Source organism: Anomaloglossus baeobatrachus, chromosome 4, assembly GCF_048569485.1.
Source record: "Anomaloglossus baeobatrachus isolate aAnoBae1 chromosome 4, aAnoBae1.hap1, whole genome shotgun sequence".
NCBI classification, from domain to species: Eukaryota; Metazoa; Chordata; class Amphibia; order Anura; family Aromobatidae; genus Anomaloglossus; species Anomaloglossus baeobatrachus.
In genome coordinates this window covers 58,214,818-58,233,930 of record NC_134356.1, presented here as the reverse complement: position 1 = coordinate 58,233,930, position 19,113 = coordinate 58,214,818, and the positions used below count along the sequence as shown (strand labels likewise).

The 19,113-nt window shown below is 40.0% G+C and overlaps 1 protein-coding gene across 1 annotated transcript in view; it reads right to left on the bottom strand.

Annotated features, from left to right (window-relative positions):
- Window positions 1-556: 556 nt before the first annotated feature.
- The window catches only part of PDGFRB (platelet derived growth factor receptor beta), a 228,772-nt gene continuing 210,215 nt past the window's right edge, over window positions 557-19,113 (bottom strand). The window contains exons 17-23 of the mRNA XM_075344366.1: window positions 18,484-18,602; window positions 18,116-18,238; window positions 14,700-14,811; window positions 13,592-13,691; window positions 12,211-12,316; window positions 11,254-11,483; window positions 557-7,224 (exon numbers count right to left, since the gene is read on the bottom strand). Of these exons, the coding sequence (XP_075200481.1) occupies window positions 7,080-7,224; window positions 11,254-11,483; window positions 12,211-12,316; window positions 13,592-13,691; window positions 14,700-14,811; window positions 18,116-18,238; window positions 18,484-18,602 (935 nt within the window). The 3' untranslated portion in view covers window positions 557-7,079. The remainder of the gene's footprint in view (window positions 7,225-11,253; window positions 11,484-12,210; window positions 12,317-13,591; window positions 13,692-14,699; window positions 14,812-18,115; window positions 18,239-18,483; window positions 18,603-19,113) is intronic.

Sequence of the window (19,113 nt, the reverse complement as noted above, 5' to 3'; positions counted from 1 at the left end):
AAGAATAATTTACATTTTATTAAAAAAATATACATGTATAGAGAAAAGTCAGAAAAACTGAAAATTTGGAAGTGGTTTCTTAATTTTTGCCAGAGCTATATATATGTTAATGAAAAGGAATCTGTCAGTAGGATCAACCCTTCTAAGCCATCTCTATGAGCAAGCAGGTCTTAGAAAGTTGAATAAAATTATACCTCGATATCTACGATTTGATGTCTTATTCCATAGAAGTCTACTTTTTTCTTAATATGTAAATGAGCTGTTAAGATCTATGGGCTGGACACTGATCTCTCTGAGAATCTGCCTCCAAAGCTTATTGTAAATGAAGTGAGATGTTATCAGTGTGAGACATGTAATGACCAACAGTCTGTTATCCTGATCTACATGTCTCACACTGGTAACGCTTCCTTTGATTTACAATAAACTCTAGAGACAGATTCTCAGGGAGTTCTATGTCCGGCCCAGAGATCTTAAGAGTTCATATTAAGAAAAAGCATGGATTTCTCTGGAATAAAACACCGGACTGCAGATATCGAGGTATAATTTTATTCAGCTTCCTATGACCTGCATGTGCGTATCGACGGCTTAGGAGGGTTGATCCTACTGACAGCTTCCCTTTTAATTTCCACTGTATTTTTCTAACCTTTTGTTATAGTTTTTAGTAACCATTTTAAAATATTTTCATAAAAGAAAACGACATTGACCTAAATTTTATTAAATCCTGCTCAATATCACTTATTTATTTATATTGAGGGAACAATTATTATTCAATGTATCCCATATACAATAAATCAAAAGTAGAATATTGGAAAATTTGTAAAAATCTAATTACGGTAGATTATTTAACCCATAACAAAAACCAATACTTGTGCTGTAATTTTTTTTTCTCATTTCATCTGATTTTCGTCTAATTACTGTCAGTGATAAAGATTTAATATCAAAGTAATCTTTTTTTTTAAATGAAAATAGATTTTTATAATTAGATTTTATTGATCCGCACAGTGGTGAATCAAAACAGCAAAAAGATGTAATATTCTATTAAAATAAAAAAAAATATTAAATTAAATTCTAATATAGATTATAAATGTCAGAATTTCAATAAGCTGATAAAAAGAACTATAATAATATACGTAAAATGTACGTATAAAGAAAGCCTAGTATAAGAATAGTCCCCAATCCCCAGACATTGTGGTTTATTGCACAATATTTTTGCTTGTACGACGAATTGAGCAATCGTCACTCTCGGCTAAAGTAAAAAATATTGCCACATGTGTTCTTCCTTTTTCTACTCTAATCTTGCTGTTTGCGCAAAGATCGGATATAATGTGAACTATAAGTTTGTATTATTTTTTGCATATTTACCGTGCTTTCTTGCCAATAGATTAAATTATATCGTTTTACAAAATGCTATAGAAAAAAAACGACATAATATATATAAAAAAAATGTAAAATATTTAGTTAAACATATACAGGTCACAATAACAAAAATAGATACATTTTAATTTTGCCATAGTACCATAAACAATAAAAGATATCGTGAGTCTATAAAAAATATCAAAAGTAATGTAAAGAAAAAGTTGAGGAGCTGCCTGCAGAAATCTAGAAAAGTCACCGTGTTTCCCCAAAAATAAGACAGGGTCTTATATTATTTTTGGTGTCGAAATTTGCCCAAGGGCTTATTTTCAGGGAGATCTTATTTATTTTTTTATTGCTGTACATTGCGACATGGTGTTACTTTCCCGGAGCATTATTACAGTCCCGGAGCATTATTAGAGTTGTGCACCAGCTAGTTAAACTTATGTTAAGGCAAAATGAATATTCACCCCTTACCCCACCCACCCCTCTGTGTCTCATCAGTGATTGGGTGCAGTCAGACTGCCGTATTAAGGCCGCTTTACACGCTACGACATCGCTAAAGCGATGTCGTTGGCCTCACGGAATTTGTGACGCACATCCGGCCACGTTAGCGATGTCGTTGCATGTGACACCTATGAGCGATTTTGAATCATTGCAAAAACGTTCAATATCGCTAATCGGTGACATGTCCCCCTAATCTCGATTATCGTTGCTGCTGCAGCTACGATGTAGTTCGTCGCTCCTGCGGCAGCACACATCGCTATATGTGACACCGCAGGAACGAGGAACCTCACCTTACCTGCGGCCGCCGGCAATGAGGAAGGAAGGAGGTGGGCGGGATGTTACGTCCCGCTCATCTCCGCCCCTCCGCTTCTATTGGGTGCCCGTTTAGTGACGTCGCTATGACGCCGAACGAACCGGCCCCTTAGAAAGGAGGTGGTTCGCCGGTCACAGCGACGTCGCTAGGCAGGGAAGTATGTGTGACGGGTCCGCGCGATTTTGTGTGCCATGGGCAGCGATTTGCCAATGACGCACAAACGATGGGGGCGGGTACGCACGCTAGCGATATCGGTCACGATATTGCAGCATGTAAAACGGCCTTTAGTCCTCTGTTAATACAATATAAATATTCACCCCTTCCTCTGCCCACCCTTCTGTGCCGGCATCAGTGATTTGGTGTAGTCAGACTGTTTTATTACGCCTCCGTTAATACAAAATGAATATTCACACCTTCCCCCACCCAGCACTCTGTGTCGGCGTCAGTGATTGGGTGCAGTCAGACTGCCGTATTACTCACGGGGAGAGACAGTCAGCCTCACTGCACTCGATGCCAACACAGAGGGGTGGGCGGGGGAAGAGGTGAATATTCATTTTGTGTAAACATACGTTTAGCTAGTCAGTGCATGACTTTCATTTTCTTGGGCTTATTGCAATATAACAGGGCAAAGTACAGCAATAAAAAAGTTACAAATCCTGAAAGGGTTGCCCAAGCCCTATTTCAGGATATTATTAGTATGATGAACTGCAACTAGGGCTTATTTTTTGAGTAGGGCTTATATTTTACGCATACTCCAAAAAGCCGAAAAAATCCTGCTATGGCTTATTTTTAGGGCATATCTTATTTTCAGGGAAACACGGTAGAAAAATATAGGTTGTGATGTCTTCAAGCTCATGCATCAAGGTCTCTTATGGTGCCAGGCAATCTCCCAGTTGTATAGAGCTCTGATACGGCACTCCTGAACTTCTGTTGTGATTACAGTACTATCTTATGCCTTCCATTATATTTGGAGCTTTTTTTTAATTTCATAAGAATTATGGCATATTTGATCGGATTTTTTTCCTACAATATTGTTGAATAACGTCTAATATGGTGTAATATGATGCACTATCAGAGCTAATGGCTATCTAGCATCAAGCTGCGGGGACTCTCTGTACCTTCATACATGCTCCTACACATGGCTCAGTAGTTACTGGCAGCAGTTCCAGAGGTAGCAGCTGAACTTGTGCCTTGGTACCTCAGGGATCCAAAAGCCCCCTGGCTACATAGAAATACACCAGTATTATAAATAGCACCTGGTAGGTGATGCTTTCCTTAAAATTTAGCATTATGTTCCAGAAACTTTAAAGAGAGTCTGTCACCCCCAAAATACATTTTGAATTGGCTATATAGTGTTATAGAGAGCTTGGCCCCTATAAAAACCTTACTAGCACAGTTAGTGGTACAAGGACTGAGAATTGATATGGAAATGAGGGGTCTTGGGTGCACACTTGGTGTTGCCAAGAGTTTGATGCATCCTTATACCTCCTCATTTGCATATTGAGGCCATTAACCAGCTTTTGATCTTCTTTCTCGCTACACTAATAAACTTGGAAGTGCAGCGAGAAGTGTCAGACGATAGGAGACAAAGAAGAGAACATGCCCAGCTACTGTATGCGCATGCGGCCGGGTACAGTAAGTGCACATGCGCATACATGCTGTCAACATTCAGACAGTGCTCGCTCTGGGAAGCAAGAACTCTCAATCAGAAGAGGGGAAAAGGCTCAAAAAGGCAAATGAGGAGGTGTAATGGTGCACCAAACCCTTGGCCACACCAAGGGTGCACCACAGCCTCCTAATTTGCATATGAATTAAAAGTTATTTTCTCCGGCCCTGTATAAGTAAAAGGTACAGTTCTAGTCTGGTTGCTATCGGGGCTAAGTCCCCTACAACATTGTATAGGCCATTTAAAATGCATTATGGTGGTTATGGATTCCCTTTAAGTTATGCCTGTGGGACTACTGTGTGCAGATTACCTATATCCTCAATTTTTTGTTTGCAATTTAAAAACAAAACAAAACAAAGAAACAAAAAATGAATAAAAGAAATTAAAATTCAGGGCAACAACTTGCCATTAGAAGGTCAACAATGTGCACATATGGTAAAATACTTAACTGTGATTTCCTTCTGCGTGCAAAAATACATATATAATCTTTTGATTGTATTTCTTGATATACAACGTAACTTGAAACTATTCTGAGAGCCGTCAGGTTATTTTCCACAGTTTTCATTGAATTTTTAAAGGAAGTCAGTCAGGGTATGCAGAAATTGTGACTCACTGAAGGAACATACAGATCTTTACCAGAAAAAACATGATTCATATTCTTTTACAACATTGTTTTAATGTATAAAAATGTATAATGTATATATAAAACTCTAAATTCATGAGAGACATTTTATTTAATTGTTTTTGTCCCTTTTTATAGTTTTTTTGTACCATAAGGTTAGGGGTATAAAACAGCTATCCTCCACTGCTCCATGGCTGCCTTTAGGCTGCGGCTTCTTTCTTTGATGATTGGCTGCAGCCAGTCACTGTGCTCAGTGGCTTGGTGGCTACTGGGCTTTGTGATTGGCTTCAGAGCTGGAGACATGGCTGCAGCCAATCAACAAACACCGGAGCACAAGCAGAGAGGCACCACTAGACCAGGGGAGAGTAACAGCCCCATTTATTATTCTAGACCTTTGAGCATTTTGCCAACTTGATGTGGAAACCTTATATATTGTACCATATATTTCACCAGTGTTCACACGCAGCATTCTTGCTGAGTTTTTCTTGCTCTCTTGGCAGTAAAAAGGCTGTTTTGTGTTTTTGCAGTGTTTTTTTAACGTATGTTTTGCACCATTTTTTGGCCCCTATAAGCTGCAGCCACCACCATTGAGCTCTTATATACAGCATTCTAGAATACTGTATATAAAAGCCCATGCTGCGCTGTATAACATAAAAACACTTTTGTAATACTCATCTAGGGGGCGGTTCAGTCTGATAGGCGTCGCTGGTCTCCGGTCCGACACGTCCTCTCTGCTGTGATCGCGGTCCTCCTTCTATCCCACCCAGCGTGAATGATGAGTCTACGTCTTCCATGCCGGTCGGCATTGCGATCCTGTGCAGGTGCACTTTGATCTGCCTTCTCAGGGCAGATCAAAGTATTGTAGTGCGCATGCGGGGCCGGTCTTTTACCTTTCCTTGCGCCTGTGCATCACAGTACTTTGATCTGCCCTCAGCATGATAAATCAAAGTGCGCCTGCGCAGGGCCGCAATGCCGCCTGTGTGGATGACGTAGGATGCATCATGCACATGGGCCTCAGAAGAAGGATGGTGATCGCCGCAGAGAGGAGGCGCCGGATCGGAGAGCAGCGATATCCATCAGACTGGACCACCCCCAGGTGAGTATTATAAAACTGTTTTTTTTTATGGTATACAGAGTGGCCTGGCTCTTATATAGAGTATTCTGGAATGCTGTATATAAGAGCTCACTGGTGGTGGCTGCAGCTTATAGTCGCCAAATCTGGTGACCGGTTCCCTTTAATTTGCATACAAAACTGCAAAAAAAGCTGCTTGTGAACATAGCCAAAGCGATAGGCTCTGCAAACCTTTCAGTCCTATGTAAGACAGGTTTTAGGGCCCACTATACAGACTAGGGCTACACATGTCATAATTCTATAGCATATTGAACATTTCCCTTTTCTATCCATATGATATATGGTTTGTACCGTCCAGAATCTATAAGTGTTTGGTTAGGTGGAACCGGGATAGATATAACTGGCAGTGTAAATTGCATTTACCGTTACAATATAGATACAATATAGATATTTCTTACATATTTTTATGACCTCAATATATTTTTCAGTATAAGTATAGTATAAAATATAAGCAAATGTAGTAAAAGTTACTATGCAAACACATTAAACATATAAGTAAAACAAATCTAGGGATAGCAACAGCATAGCCCCAAAAGTCAGTCACAGACAGACGAAAGGCTTGCCTTGTCCCTTAGTTATCACCTCCCATTCATACTTTTTTTTTTGGGTGGACGGTCCAGCCGTCACCATACCATTATATTCCCTAAATTGGATTGTAAATATAGTGCGAAGAAAAAAAAAATAAACTTCATTGATACATGTAGATGTAGCCAAGGATGGACTGAGAGGAAACTGGCCCTGGGGCAATAAAAGTCATGGGTTTGTAACCAACCAAGGCAGGTTAAAATGTTACGGATGTTATACCTAAACTTCAGCCTTCAAGGCTGTGTTCCCTACCGGCCATGGGTCAAAAGCTCAGATGGTCGGTCCACTTTTTGACATAGCTATATTTATGATTGATAGGTGTCACTCTGCTTTAACGATAGACTCAATTTCAGATCCAGGGACCAAGAAATTCATGAAGACCAAGGTCTTCTGAGCGACCTAAATATACGCAGTCACAATGCTACAAATGTGCAACTCTCTTGCTACTATGGAGACACTAGTGCAACCTTAGGTGGGCTTAAAAAAAAGCTAAATGGACCAATGTAACCCTGGTAATATTGGCGCACATTGACCAGTTTTTGGGTTCACCCAACATATGGCTGACTCCAATGAGTTTGGACATCTGACACATTCTTCTTGTGGTCTTCTCCAGATGTGTCTGCTCGAATTTGCAGTTCATCTTTAATATATTGCACTTAGCTCTTAAAATCTTTGATAATACCAGTTTTTGATTATTGGTTTGTCATGGCTCCAAGGATGTGTCTCCAATATTTCTAGGAAGCTTGCATAGGAAATATCAAGGCTTGAGTAGATCTTAGAGCTGGATGATATTTTTGGTCTTCACAAACACATTGAAGTCTGATATTATTGCATAGAGTTGGAATATCTATTCCATTTATTGTTCCATGGTCCATAACTTGGTCCTTGCTGTTGATATGTTCTACAGCAAACTTTCCTCAATATCGTACACTTGTTCAGCTTGTTGGATATCGCTCTGGAGTTCACTCTCCAGCTCTTGATTGGGCTGCTCCAGAGGACTGTCACAGGAAATTGTAGAAGATGTGTTGCCTTCTTGTAGTGTAGAGCTGAGTATTAAAAACATAACTTACATTAGACCTCAATTTCCAAAACACCTGGCCTATTACATTTTTAGAATTTTATTTATCATTATTTAAGAGGTTGGCTCACTTCCGCATCACAACATCTAGAGAGATAAAAACAGGAGGCGCTCCCTGTGTAACATCATGGATAACAAGTGAGGGGGACTTCGAGGGTTGGTAGGTCATCTGACTAAGTTGTGCATGGCACAACTAAATGAAAAGGGATAGATAATCCAATAGTGGCTGCTGGACTCAAACGAAATGGAGAGAGGACATATCAAGTAAAGGAGAGAAGAGTGTGGTTCAGCTTTGGCACTGCCGCTGACAAAGGTTAATCCAGGTGGTAAGTATAAAAAACTTCCAATTTATGGCAACGCCATATGTATATATATATGCATATATATAAATTTCGTAGTAGAACCTACTCCTTCAGGCATCTGATGCCTGAGAAGGAGGAGGCTTTACTGCGAAACACGTTGCAATAAATTGGCAATTTTTTATACTTACCACCTGTATTAACCTTTGACAGTGACACCAACCAAGGCCCACCATACTCTTCTCTTCTTTACCTGGTATTGTCACATCATCAGATATCTGCCTCGCTGCCTTTGTGAGCGATGGTTATTGCGCATCTGCCGTATTTTAGTAAATAGGACAAGTTCATGGTAGCTGCCACTTTCTCACATAACCTGGGCAGGTATCTGTAAACGTGATGCAGAAGTAAACAGATCAAAATTACCCCATTAAAACAGGTTTTTGTTTTTTTTTAAAAACAAAGATGTATTATAGTGTTTAAATTAAACCCAAATAACAAGAAAGTTGGCTACTTGCTCCAATTTGGGCTGGCTTAGTTATTAAAATTGAGCCTATCAGTGACACCACTGAGGGACAAGAAGCCAAAACAAAGTAGCAAGTGGATCTGCCGAGACCTAGGAATGATGATGATATATCATCATGAGAATGACATTCCTTATAAAAGTATTGAGGCCCCGTTAAACGCAGCGACATCGCTAACGAGATATCTCTGGGGTCAAGGAATTTGTGATGCACATCCGGCCTTGTTAGCGACGTCGTTGTGTGTGACACCTCCGAGCGACCGCTAACGATCTGAAATGCTCACCAAATCGTTGATTTTTGACACGTCGTTCAATTTCAAAATATCGTTGCTCGTTCAGGAGGCAGGTTGTTCATCATTCTTGAGGCAGCACACATCGCTACGTGTGACACCCTGGGAACGACAAACAACAACGTACCTGCGTCCTCTGTCAATGAGGTGGGAGTGACGTTCATGCGGCTGCTCTCCGCCCCTCCACTTCTATTGGTCACCCGCTGAGTGACGTCGCTGTGACGCCGAATGAACCGCCCCCTTAAAAAAGAGGTTGTTCTGCATCCATAGCGACATCATTAGGAAGGTAAGTATGTGTGACGCGTACCGGCGATATTGTTCGCCACGGTCAGCGAATTGCCCGTGACGCACGAACGACGGGGGCGGGTGCTTTCGCTAGCGATGTCGCTGCGTGTAAAGCAGCCTTTAGTCATTTTCATGGTAAACACATTAAAACAACCTTTTTTCTAGCTGGACAAACCCTTTAATGTTTGACTATATGGCACCATCCTTTTCTGTGGCACTGTACAATGGGATGCACAATAGGGATGATTAAGAAAAAGTATTTGAAAACATACAAGAATGCAACAGAGTTTAAAACATGACTAATAGGATAAAGAAAGCCCTGGCCAAACGGTGTTACAAAAATAAAGTATCCTTAGTATTGTTAATGCAGAAGTAAGGATTGGCAAAAATGGCTTTATGTGCTTTTATGTTATATTATTGAATATTGCATGGTTAAAAGGGAATGTTTCAAGAGAAAGTAATATAATGAAATGCTTTTATAATAATATAACTTTGTACAATAGATTGATATTTACAGTTTTTTATAGTTTAATTGTAAGCTTTGCTGTGTAGACTGGGACAAATGAGCAGCATCTCATCATTAGAGAACGAGGGATTTAATAATAGTGACAACTGAAACTGATGGAGACCTAATAGATGAGAACTGTTACTGATGGAGACCTAATTAAGGTTAGCTAGTAATTAGGGATGAGTCAACTTGAACGCTAAAGTTTGGGCTTCGTACCGGACGACGGGTGTCTGAGTCTCGAACTCAAAGACGGACTTTTATTTAAAAAAAAAACAATAAACAAATAAATATATATAAATAAAAAAAAAGTCTGTATCCGAATTTGGAGTTTGGGTCCTGTTCGTATGCAAATAAAGTTTGTTGAAAGGCTAAAGTGCAGCCAGTCAACAAGCTTTATTGCATGCGGAAGTTGCCTGTACGCTGCTGTGAACAATAAAAAAAATAAAAAATGGCATGGGCCTATATTTGATAACCAGGCAGGTAAAGCAGACAACTGTGGTTTGCAACCCTCAGCTGTCAGCTTTACCTTGGCTGGTTTTCAAAAATAGAGATTTCAAAATCTACATCAAAAACCTTAAAGGGAACTTGTCACCTGATTCATACTGCCCAAACCACGACCAATATGAATAAGAGCCATATGATTGCTCCAGGTGGCGCTTGGACTAGTCTCGTCTCCGAACAGACCTATTAGACCCCCTTCACATGTCCGTATAAAACAAGTATGTGACAAAGCGGTACCGGTATCATCAGTATTTTCCGTCAGTGTGTCATCAATGTTTTTCCAGTAGAGTGGAACCTTGGTTAATGAGAACAATCCGTTCTGGGAGTGTACTTGTAAACCAAGTTACTCGTCTAGCAAAGCAAAATTTCTCATAGGAAATAATGCAAGCTCATACAATTCGTTCCACAACTTGTTTAATGTCCCATCCTGGTCCCCTATTGTGCCATTCCACACAGACACACACACACACACACACACACACACACATATTATGCTCACCTTACTTTCCGTTTCATCACCAGCCTCCTAGTTCTTGTAGTCTGCAGGTACAGGATGTGTATCGGGTAACCATCTCGACCGATGCCGGAGCTTCCGCTGTCAGCACGCTGACGTCAAAGACATGAGCCGCTTGCCTCTGATTGGTCAGTGCGCTGCCTTTGAGAAGCGGCTGACAGAGGAAGTTCCTCCATCGTCGCGATGGTTACCAGATACACATCCTGTACCTGTGGACTAGAAGAACCAGGAGGCCGGCGATGGAACGGAAGATAAGGTGAACATAATATGTCTGTGTGTGTGTGTGTGTGTGTGTGTGTGTGTGCGCGCGTGCGTGTGTTTGTGCAGACTGTAAGACTATGTCAGAGCGTGGTGAATGTACGGAACCGGAAGTGTGTGCGGTGAGTATTTTGCTCGAACAGCGAAGCTTGCTCGTAAACTGACTTACAAATTTAAAGCAAGCTTTGCTCGTATAGCGAAATACTCACACACCAAGTTATTCGTAAACCAAGGTTCCACTGTACTTTGCAATGTTGAATGCGTACAGCAGACAGATGATACACTGATGCCATCCGTGTGCCGTATGGGGTTTTCATGGAACCATAAACTTGTATTGGCACTTGTTATCCGTACTGCCGGAAAAAAACAGATATGTGAAGATCACCCTCGGTTATAATGGGTAACGAAAACACACACATGCGAAGGGGCAACTAAAGTATATTTCCTCTGAAACCCTGGAGCCTTTCAGAGAAAAGTTTACATGGTTTCATTCTTGAAGCCAAAGTGCCATTCATGATGCCTGCAGTTTGGACAACTTGAGCCAAGTGACAGGTTTCCTTTAAAAAACCATCAAAAAGGAGTTAAAACCTCATTAACATAGCGCCTAAAACCGCATATTCTTACAAAACCATGCCCAAAACCTGTCTTTTAAAAACGGTTCAAATGATCTTTCAACCAGAAAAATCCTTGAAAAAATCTCGCAACTCCCATTTACAGCCCACACCTTACATTCTAGACCATACCGATAAAGATGAGATAAGGTTACGCAGCGCTGTGTTTTTTCATACTGATTTACAATTTATTTCTAAAAGTCTACTTTACCTTGGTCGACTCTCTGTGTTCTCATTCATCGCATTATCAGAGTCTTCGGGCTTGGGGTCGGGTAGAGGGATAATGTAATCGCTGTCGTTTGCTTGCACAGCCGAGTATAGAATATTAGAAATATTTTCTCCTTCATACACAGGATTATTTATTTTAGTTGCTCGGGGCCTTACACGAACCACAGCGGGGTGATCACTTCTTAAAAATTCTTCATTCACTTGTTTGTATCGCTATAAAGTAAACAAAAAAAATAAATAAAATTTTGTATCTCATTTATATTCATACTTTTGGTATGCTTTACCAATTTTATCCCTTTATACCCTTGATAAAAGTTATGCGTTCAGTGTGAGCAAAGGTCATACAGGGATTCTAAAGCGGGCTTTACATGCTACGATATATCTTACGATATGTCGTCGGGGTCACGTCGTAAGTGACGCAAATCCTGCATCGTTTGACATATCGTAGCATGTGACTGCTACGAGCGAGTGTGAACGAGCAAAAATACTCACCATATCGGTGTTCGTTGACACGTCGCTCATTTTCTTAATATCGAACGTCCTTCTGCGCGCCGGTTGTTCATTGTTCCCGAGGCAGCACACATCGCTCCGTGTGACACCCCGGGAACGATCAACTGCAGCTTACCTGCGGCCGCCGGCAATGCAGAAGGAAGGAGGTGGGCGGGATGTTTATGTCCCGATCATCTCCGCCCCTCCTCGTCTATTGGCCGGCGGCTGTGTGACGTCGCTGTGATGCCGAACGTCCCTCCCCCTTCAGGAAGTGGATGTTCGCCTCCCACAGCGAGGTCGTTTGGAAGGTAAGTACGTGTGACAGGGGGTCACTACTTTGTGCGACACGGGCAACAAATTGCCCGTGCCGCACAAACAATGGGGGTGGGTGCGATCGCACATGAAATCGACGCGTGTAAAGCAGCCTTTAGAGTTGAAATGTACAATATACCTGTTTGTAGCCATCGACTAAAAGGTTTCCAGTCAGAGTCGCTAAGTTGGAAAAAGTTGGCCTTTTCTCAAACTTTTCATCCCAGCATTTCTGCATAATATCATAGCTGTAAAGAAAAAGTTATAGTTTAAAGGAAATCTGTCACCACATCAAAAGTGACCAGGTTTTGCTCTTACTTTATTCCCGCTGCTCTGCTGACTATTTGGGATTTTGTTTTCTTTAAATCCGCCATACGGTTCCAGAGATATGGGTCTTTTTATTTATTGCCAATTTTATGGATCTTTTCAAGGGGGTGTGGCTCACAGGTTGACACTGCTGAGCATCATCAGGACACACCCCTGAGGAGCCTGTGAGTGCCGCTTCCTTGGCAAAGACCATACAAAGTAGCACTATATAAAAAGGCCTATATCTCTGGAACTGAATGATGGATTTTTAAAAATAAAAAAAACAGAATACTCAGGGGAGTAGTGGGAATAAAATCAGAGCAAAAACTGTCCATTTTTAAATAGGTTATTATAGATCAAAATTTTGATTTATAGTATATATAGTATGTAGTTTGATTGTTACAGAATTGACATTTGTGGTTAGAACACTAAAAAAGTACAGGTAATGACTGACGGGGTTCACAGAAGGAACCATTTATGAAATCTTAGGCCAAATTACTATTAGATCAATCAAAATAATTTCAATTATCTATGTTGTTCAAAGTGTAGTGACCAGAGGTGGAACCAGATGTATCTGTGCCCCAATGCAAAATTAGGGCCTCCATGCTAGCAATAATGATACTGAGAAATCTTTGACTCCCTTTTGCACCAAAGTACCAACTTCAACGACTGCACCCTGGTAGCTACAACCCTGGTAGTAACATTCTACTAATTTGCACTTGAAGGGGTAATCCAGTCAAAATAAGACGTCTCATAAGAAGTTTCATACACATACAGTATGTGAGAATATGAGATTGGTGAAGTGTCAACAGAGTCCTTGATAATGAAAACTGGTGGTAGGTCAAGGTGATACATTTAGTGAATATGATCTTCTCACATTGGTATAAAGAATACATACAGAGATGGTTGCAGCATTTTGCGTCAACATTTTTCCTCCTAGATTGTTTTTTCTATATTCCTTTTCCTAGTCACTAGGGTTTCATAGTGTCTAAGGTTGAAGGTAGACTTAAGTCCATCAAGTTCAACCCATGACCTAACCTAACATGTTGAGACAGAGGAAGGCAAAAAAAACCATGGGTTCTTCCCTTCCTTTCCAAGGTCGTTGTTTTCTACATATGATACGCTTGTATTTGTTTGTTTTTTCCAAAGCAGTTTTTAGTATGTTTTTATGAGAAAACTGAGAAAAATAACCGACATCTAAATCTTTTGTAACTTACACTTCTTCTGAGGCGTACGATGGTTTTGACATCCTATAGCCTCGCTTTATGGCATTGTAGAACTGTTCATTCATTGCTAATTCGGGGTATGGTGTTCCTCCTATAAAGGATAAGATTTGTATGATATGTATGTACAATTTTACATAAAATGGTGGTATATTTACATCCAAATGGCATAAAGAAACTGTATAGAAGGAAATCACATTGCACATTACCAGCAGTGAGAGATACTTGGCTACAAAAGTCTTTTCCAACACCCTATTGGGACATCCATACATTTCAGGAGGCCCAAACTTTGTTAACTTTAATACAAATAAGAGAAGATAAATCCATCTTTTCTTTGTAGTCTACATTCAGGATCCATTCTCTCATGCCTCAAGCTTTAAAGGCTAGCTAATGGTCTATGCATCATAGATGGTCATGATCACGTGTAACAGTGCCATGACACTCTCGTGCCCATTCTGGTAATGGAAAGCAACAACTGCATGCTGGGTGGGTCAGCTGCAGAGACATCCTTCAGACAAACATCATGCACAGGTTAAATTCTAATCTTTGCTAAGACTTGCAGGGTTTCAGATGGTTGTCTCTGGAACTGTCACAACCAGCGTGTATTTGAGCCTTTCCTTGCCTAAAGTAAGATCTGGTGGGAGTATATGGCTACATAACCACTTTGAATTCAACGAGATCCATCGAGACTTGCTGGTCTTCGTTTGAAACCAGTGGAAATCCAGAACAATAGTAGGAATAGTTGAGCTTAGAAGCTCTCTCTTATCCATGGGATTGGGATAACTTCCTGATCGCTGGGTGTCTGATTGCTGGGTGTCTGACTGCTGGGACTCCCATGATCGACCACTGCTCCAGTCACCTAGGGCATTTCAGAGCCTTGATTCTCGGGATCGGTGAGGGTCCCAGTGCTCAGATCCCCAGCAAAAGGGAAGTTATGCCCTATCCCATATATAGTACATAACTTTCAACCTTGAGAACACCCCGTTAAAGCTGGGGTTCTTTTCCTTCACACTATGGTTAAGTAAACGTTCTATCATGACTATCATGTAACTAAACCACCTTAGTGCCCTAGCCCCAATTTTATGATCAACATTTGTCATACCCAATGTGAATATTTCCCAAAGAAGGATTCCATAGGACCAGACATCGCTGAGAGTTGTATACAGATTGTTAAAAATGCTTTCAGGTGCCATCCACTTCAGAGGAAGGAAGGTCTACAATAAATGAAACAGATTTGAGTAATTATTTAACCTAATTACAGGTCATAGTTTACACATTAGCGATGACCTAAAAACACAAGTTCAGTCAAGACGAAATTTCCCATTGGTGCTAAAGTAAATTTATTGAATAATAGATTTCTATGAAAGTTGTGTAGTTTTGAATACAATAAGATGTGTATATAGAAAAAAAATAATTATCATTACCACCGAAAGTCCTGATAAGGTCTACTTAGACTTTAGACCTGCCTATTGTATGACTATAGTTCATTATAATGTAGTGATGTTTTCATATGGTACCATGGCCCATAGGTCTTCAGCCCCTATAGTCGAACTACATGGTATAAAGTATAAGGATTTTTGCATGGTTGTCATTGGAAGGCAGTTTTTGGAAGTATGACATGAAGTACGGCCAACATTGTCCAGACCTGTTGCGGTCTTCTGTCCCAAAACTCAACATAAGTATGTTCAATGTGGGTCAGGAGACCCGAAGAGAGTCTATACCTCAGGGGCCAAACTTAGACCGTGATTATCAGGTGGCCTCACTGGAAGACCTCATCAATAAGTGCCTAGAACACATATTTCCAAAATCAGAGACATATCCACCGATGTGACTTCTCTCCAGAATCTAATGCAACATAGCAAGTCTTCACAATCTAGCTGGTGCTATACCATGGTGTTTTAGGGAATGATGGTGATATTGGGTCTAATGAAAGTCAAAAATCCTAACAAAATGATAAAAAAAACCCCTTAGAAAAATAACTTTTTACATTATTGGAAGAGTTGAGATTGCTTGTGAGTCGCAGTACAGTTGTGGTGGAGTCAAGACTTTCAGGTGGTCAAATTTCATGGTGTGATGCGGTCTTTAGTCTTATTATATACTGTATGCGTCTATGTCCAAGAAATATAGATTTGTTTGAGATGGTATGTTGTAATGAAACTCAGAAGCCTTTATTTTAAACTTTATTGCACAATTTATGCCGTATACTTCTGCTTAGGAAAGTTTCATAAGTGTAGGAGGCAAAATATAACGCACTATGTAAGACAATATCTATAGACTCAAAATGTAAAGAAAGTTATACAGTACGTTATATAGAAAATATTATTGTTTTATTATGCTGTGAAGAAGTCATCCACGTCCAGGATATTGTGGAATATATTTTAGGATTTGGTTTAGAATTTTAACACTAAATATAAATATCCAGCAAAAAAAATGATTTATATAAAATACATTTTTTAATTGTTACATACATTTTGTGGATGATATTAATTAACCAAAGTGAAAATTTTACCAAAATTTGGGGCAAAAAATGCATGTTTAAGCTTTTATTAAGGAGATTTCCATTCCCAATTATTTTTAGGAAAATCTAATTAATGTTGCATTTTCTTCAATGCTGCATCAGGCAAACTGTCTACTTCAGATTATTCTGCTCTTCAGCTCAAAAATCAATGTCCTTTGATTAGAGGACAGATATGATGCAGGTTGTCCCATAAAGACTGACACCATGGAGATGGTCACCTGTTTGGAACCTACTTTCATGTCTGCAGATCCAACTTATCTGTCAATTACGGTATATAAATGAACATTTTTGATTGGCTGCCAAGTAATACTTTTATTACCGTATGTACTCAAGTATATGCACTTTGTTTACTTCAGTTGAATGATTTGCAGTGCCGCAAATCATTCAATGGAAGTAAAGGGCAGACAACAACAGCAACACCCCACTGCACCGGCCACAATCACCGAGGGGTCTATGTGCCTGCCGTCCGCAAGAAGCAGGTAAGACGACACAGCAAGAATGAAAGATAGGAGAAAATTATTATTTTTTGTGTGTATGTGAACAACGGCATAATAGGGGGCAAGAAGAGGACTGGAATGAGGACATTACTAACGGATGGACACATTAGTACAGGGCACAAGGCACAAGGATGGGCACATTACTACAGGAGACAATATGGGCACATTACTACAGGGGACAATATGGGCACATTACTACCAGTAGCTGCTGCATTTCCCCCCTAGGTTTATACTCGAGCCAATAAGTCTTCCCAATTTTTTGTGGTAAAATTAGGTGCCTTGGCTTGTACTCAGGTCGGCTTATACTCAAGTATATACGGTAAGTGCTTACATTCCACATAAAGAACAATTCTGAATCATCTTTTTGCCATAACTCTGTATTTTGACATTCTCCTAATATTCTCTGAAATAATTTTAAAAAAATTGACAACTGGGTGGATCCAATCTCTCTGTTAAAAGAGGTGTGTCACTACACAGCCTGACACCGTCAGCAATGATTGGCTAGTTTCAGTCTGTGTAGGAACACACACCCAATGGGCAACACTCAGTTGGCAAAATATTTACAAATTTCAATGAAGAATAACACAGGAATGGCAAAATACTAAGACATAAGAAAAAAAGGTATATCGTCATTTCATGAAGAATACAATTATTTACTAACATAACATAACGTATAAAAATAAGGGGTAGTAAAAGATCCTCTTAAAAAGGGAAACTATTAATTTCAGATCAATGTTTAACAAGTAAAGATATGGATGATAAGTGACAACCCCAAATTTTCCCTGTCTTGTGGAGCTCTAGCATTTTTGGTCATGTTTAGTAGAAGAGTAATAATGGGTTTTTGAATATGCCACGGAGAAAATGAGATAGGCCGTATCTCAATGCTTCATTATGGGGGTTCATAAAAAACACAATACAAAAAACAATAAAAAAACAACTGTCATGCCTCGGATTTGATTCGGCAGCCTCCTCTGCTGTGGTCTGTGTCCCTTTCCACTGAGCCACAGTCACGTTTGGTTTCTCTCCTGGTTCTGAACACTTTATTTGTGTGTTCATTGTCTTTCTACCAATAAGTGTTTCCAATCCTATACTTCAGTCTCCCCTATCAGCCAGGGGAGTGTAAATATTAAAAGCTTCACCGAGCTTACATTTTCCTGCTTGGAATTACAGCCTGTCTGCCAAGTGTTTCTCCTGGCAGATTGTTACTTTTGGTTTACGTTACTTTTACTCTGCACCTTCCCCCAGATTCTTAAAGAGGTACATGAAACCATGATGGCGTCTTAGGAAGCAATGGTCTGAGCAGTCATCTGAGTCTTCCAGTTAGGGCTTTTTCAGTCTGCACATGGGCTTTTAGGGACTGTGCAGCTGGGACCTCTAGTCTTTATGAGAACCGGACGAGCCAGGAGTAGTAGTTTTGAGTTAGACCTTTTTTTACAGAAATTGTGAAAAATGTAATCACTATTTTCAGTGAAAAATCGTCATAAAAAAAATAGAACAACTTACGTTGCCTTTGGAAATGTAGTTGGAGTCCCTCACGATGTCTCTAGCTAACCCAAAGTCACAAATTTTCACTAGTTTTCCTTCACAGATCAATACGTTCCTTGCGGCCAAATCACGGTGAACACACTGTGGATTAAGACATATATTTTGGTTAACACACAGACCTAGGAAGCACGTGTGGCCACCTCTCCATTCCCTTAAGTGCATGGTGGGGTTTTGTTTTTAAGATAGTTGAAAGTACCAGAGGTGGAACCCACATTTATAAGACTTTTTTGCCATATCCGGTGGATGCCATTAATATCCATTATGGGAATTCTTTTCAATGTGCTAATTCACTTCAACAATACAAAAAGGTTTATCTATTGACTTACATTTTTGGATGCAAGAAAGTCCATTCCATTGGCAACTTGGTAGCTGAATCCAATTAAATCAGTAAAGCTGAGGACCGGGGATTCATTGATTACTGTAGAATAACTTGTTCTTTCTGGAGCTTTAAGATTATACAATTAGGAAATAAATGTTACTTGGTCTTCAAAAGTCAGCGTGACTTTACATATCTTGAAAGAAATTCCTTTCAAATAAACCTATATGTTTGTCAAACCCTATTAGCCAAATTACACACTGTTACAAACTTCCCGTTTCTCTAGAAGGCCAGGCCCCTCCATCGATAACATGGTTGGAAAGTCATTTAAAATGTGTATGACTGCAGCTTACCCCATTCGTAATGGGATTGTCAGGATTTCTTAGGGTGAACCTTTTGGAATCAAGTGATATTTGAGCAATTAATTAAATTAGAGGTTGAAAAGCTGATGCAGAACCTTTATGTAACCATTACTCAAGAGAAAAGCTGCAACCAAAGAATTAAACTAGTTATATACATTGATGAATGTTGGCCGACCCCACTAGTAGGATCACCTTATTTATATGGGGCCCTCCAAGTTCCCTCCCAAGACTAATAGGGTTGGGGAAAAGAAGAAGGACGGGCAAGTTGGATTTCAACG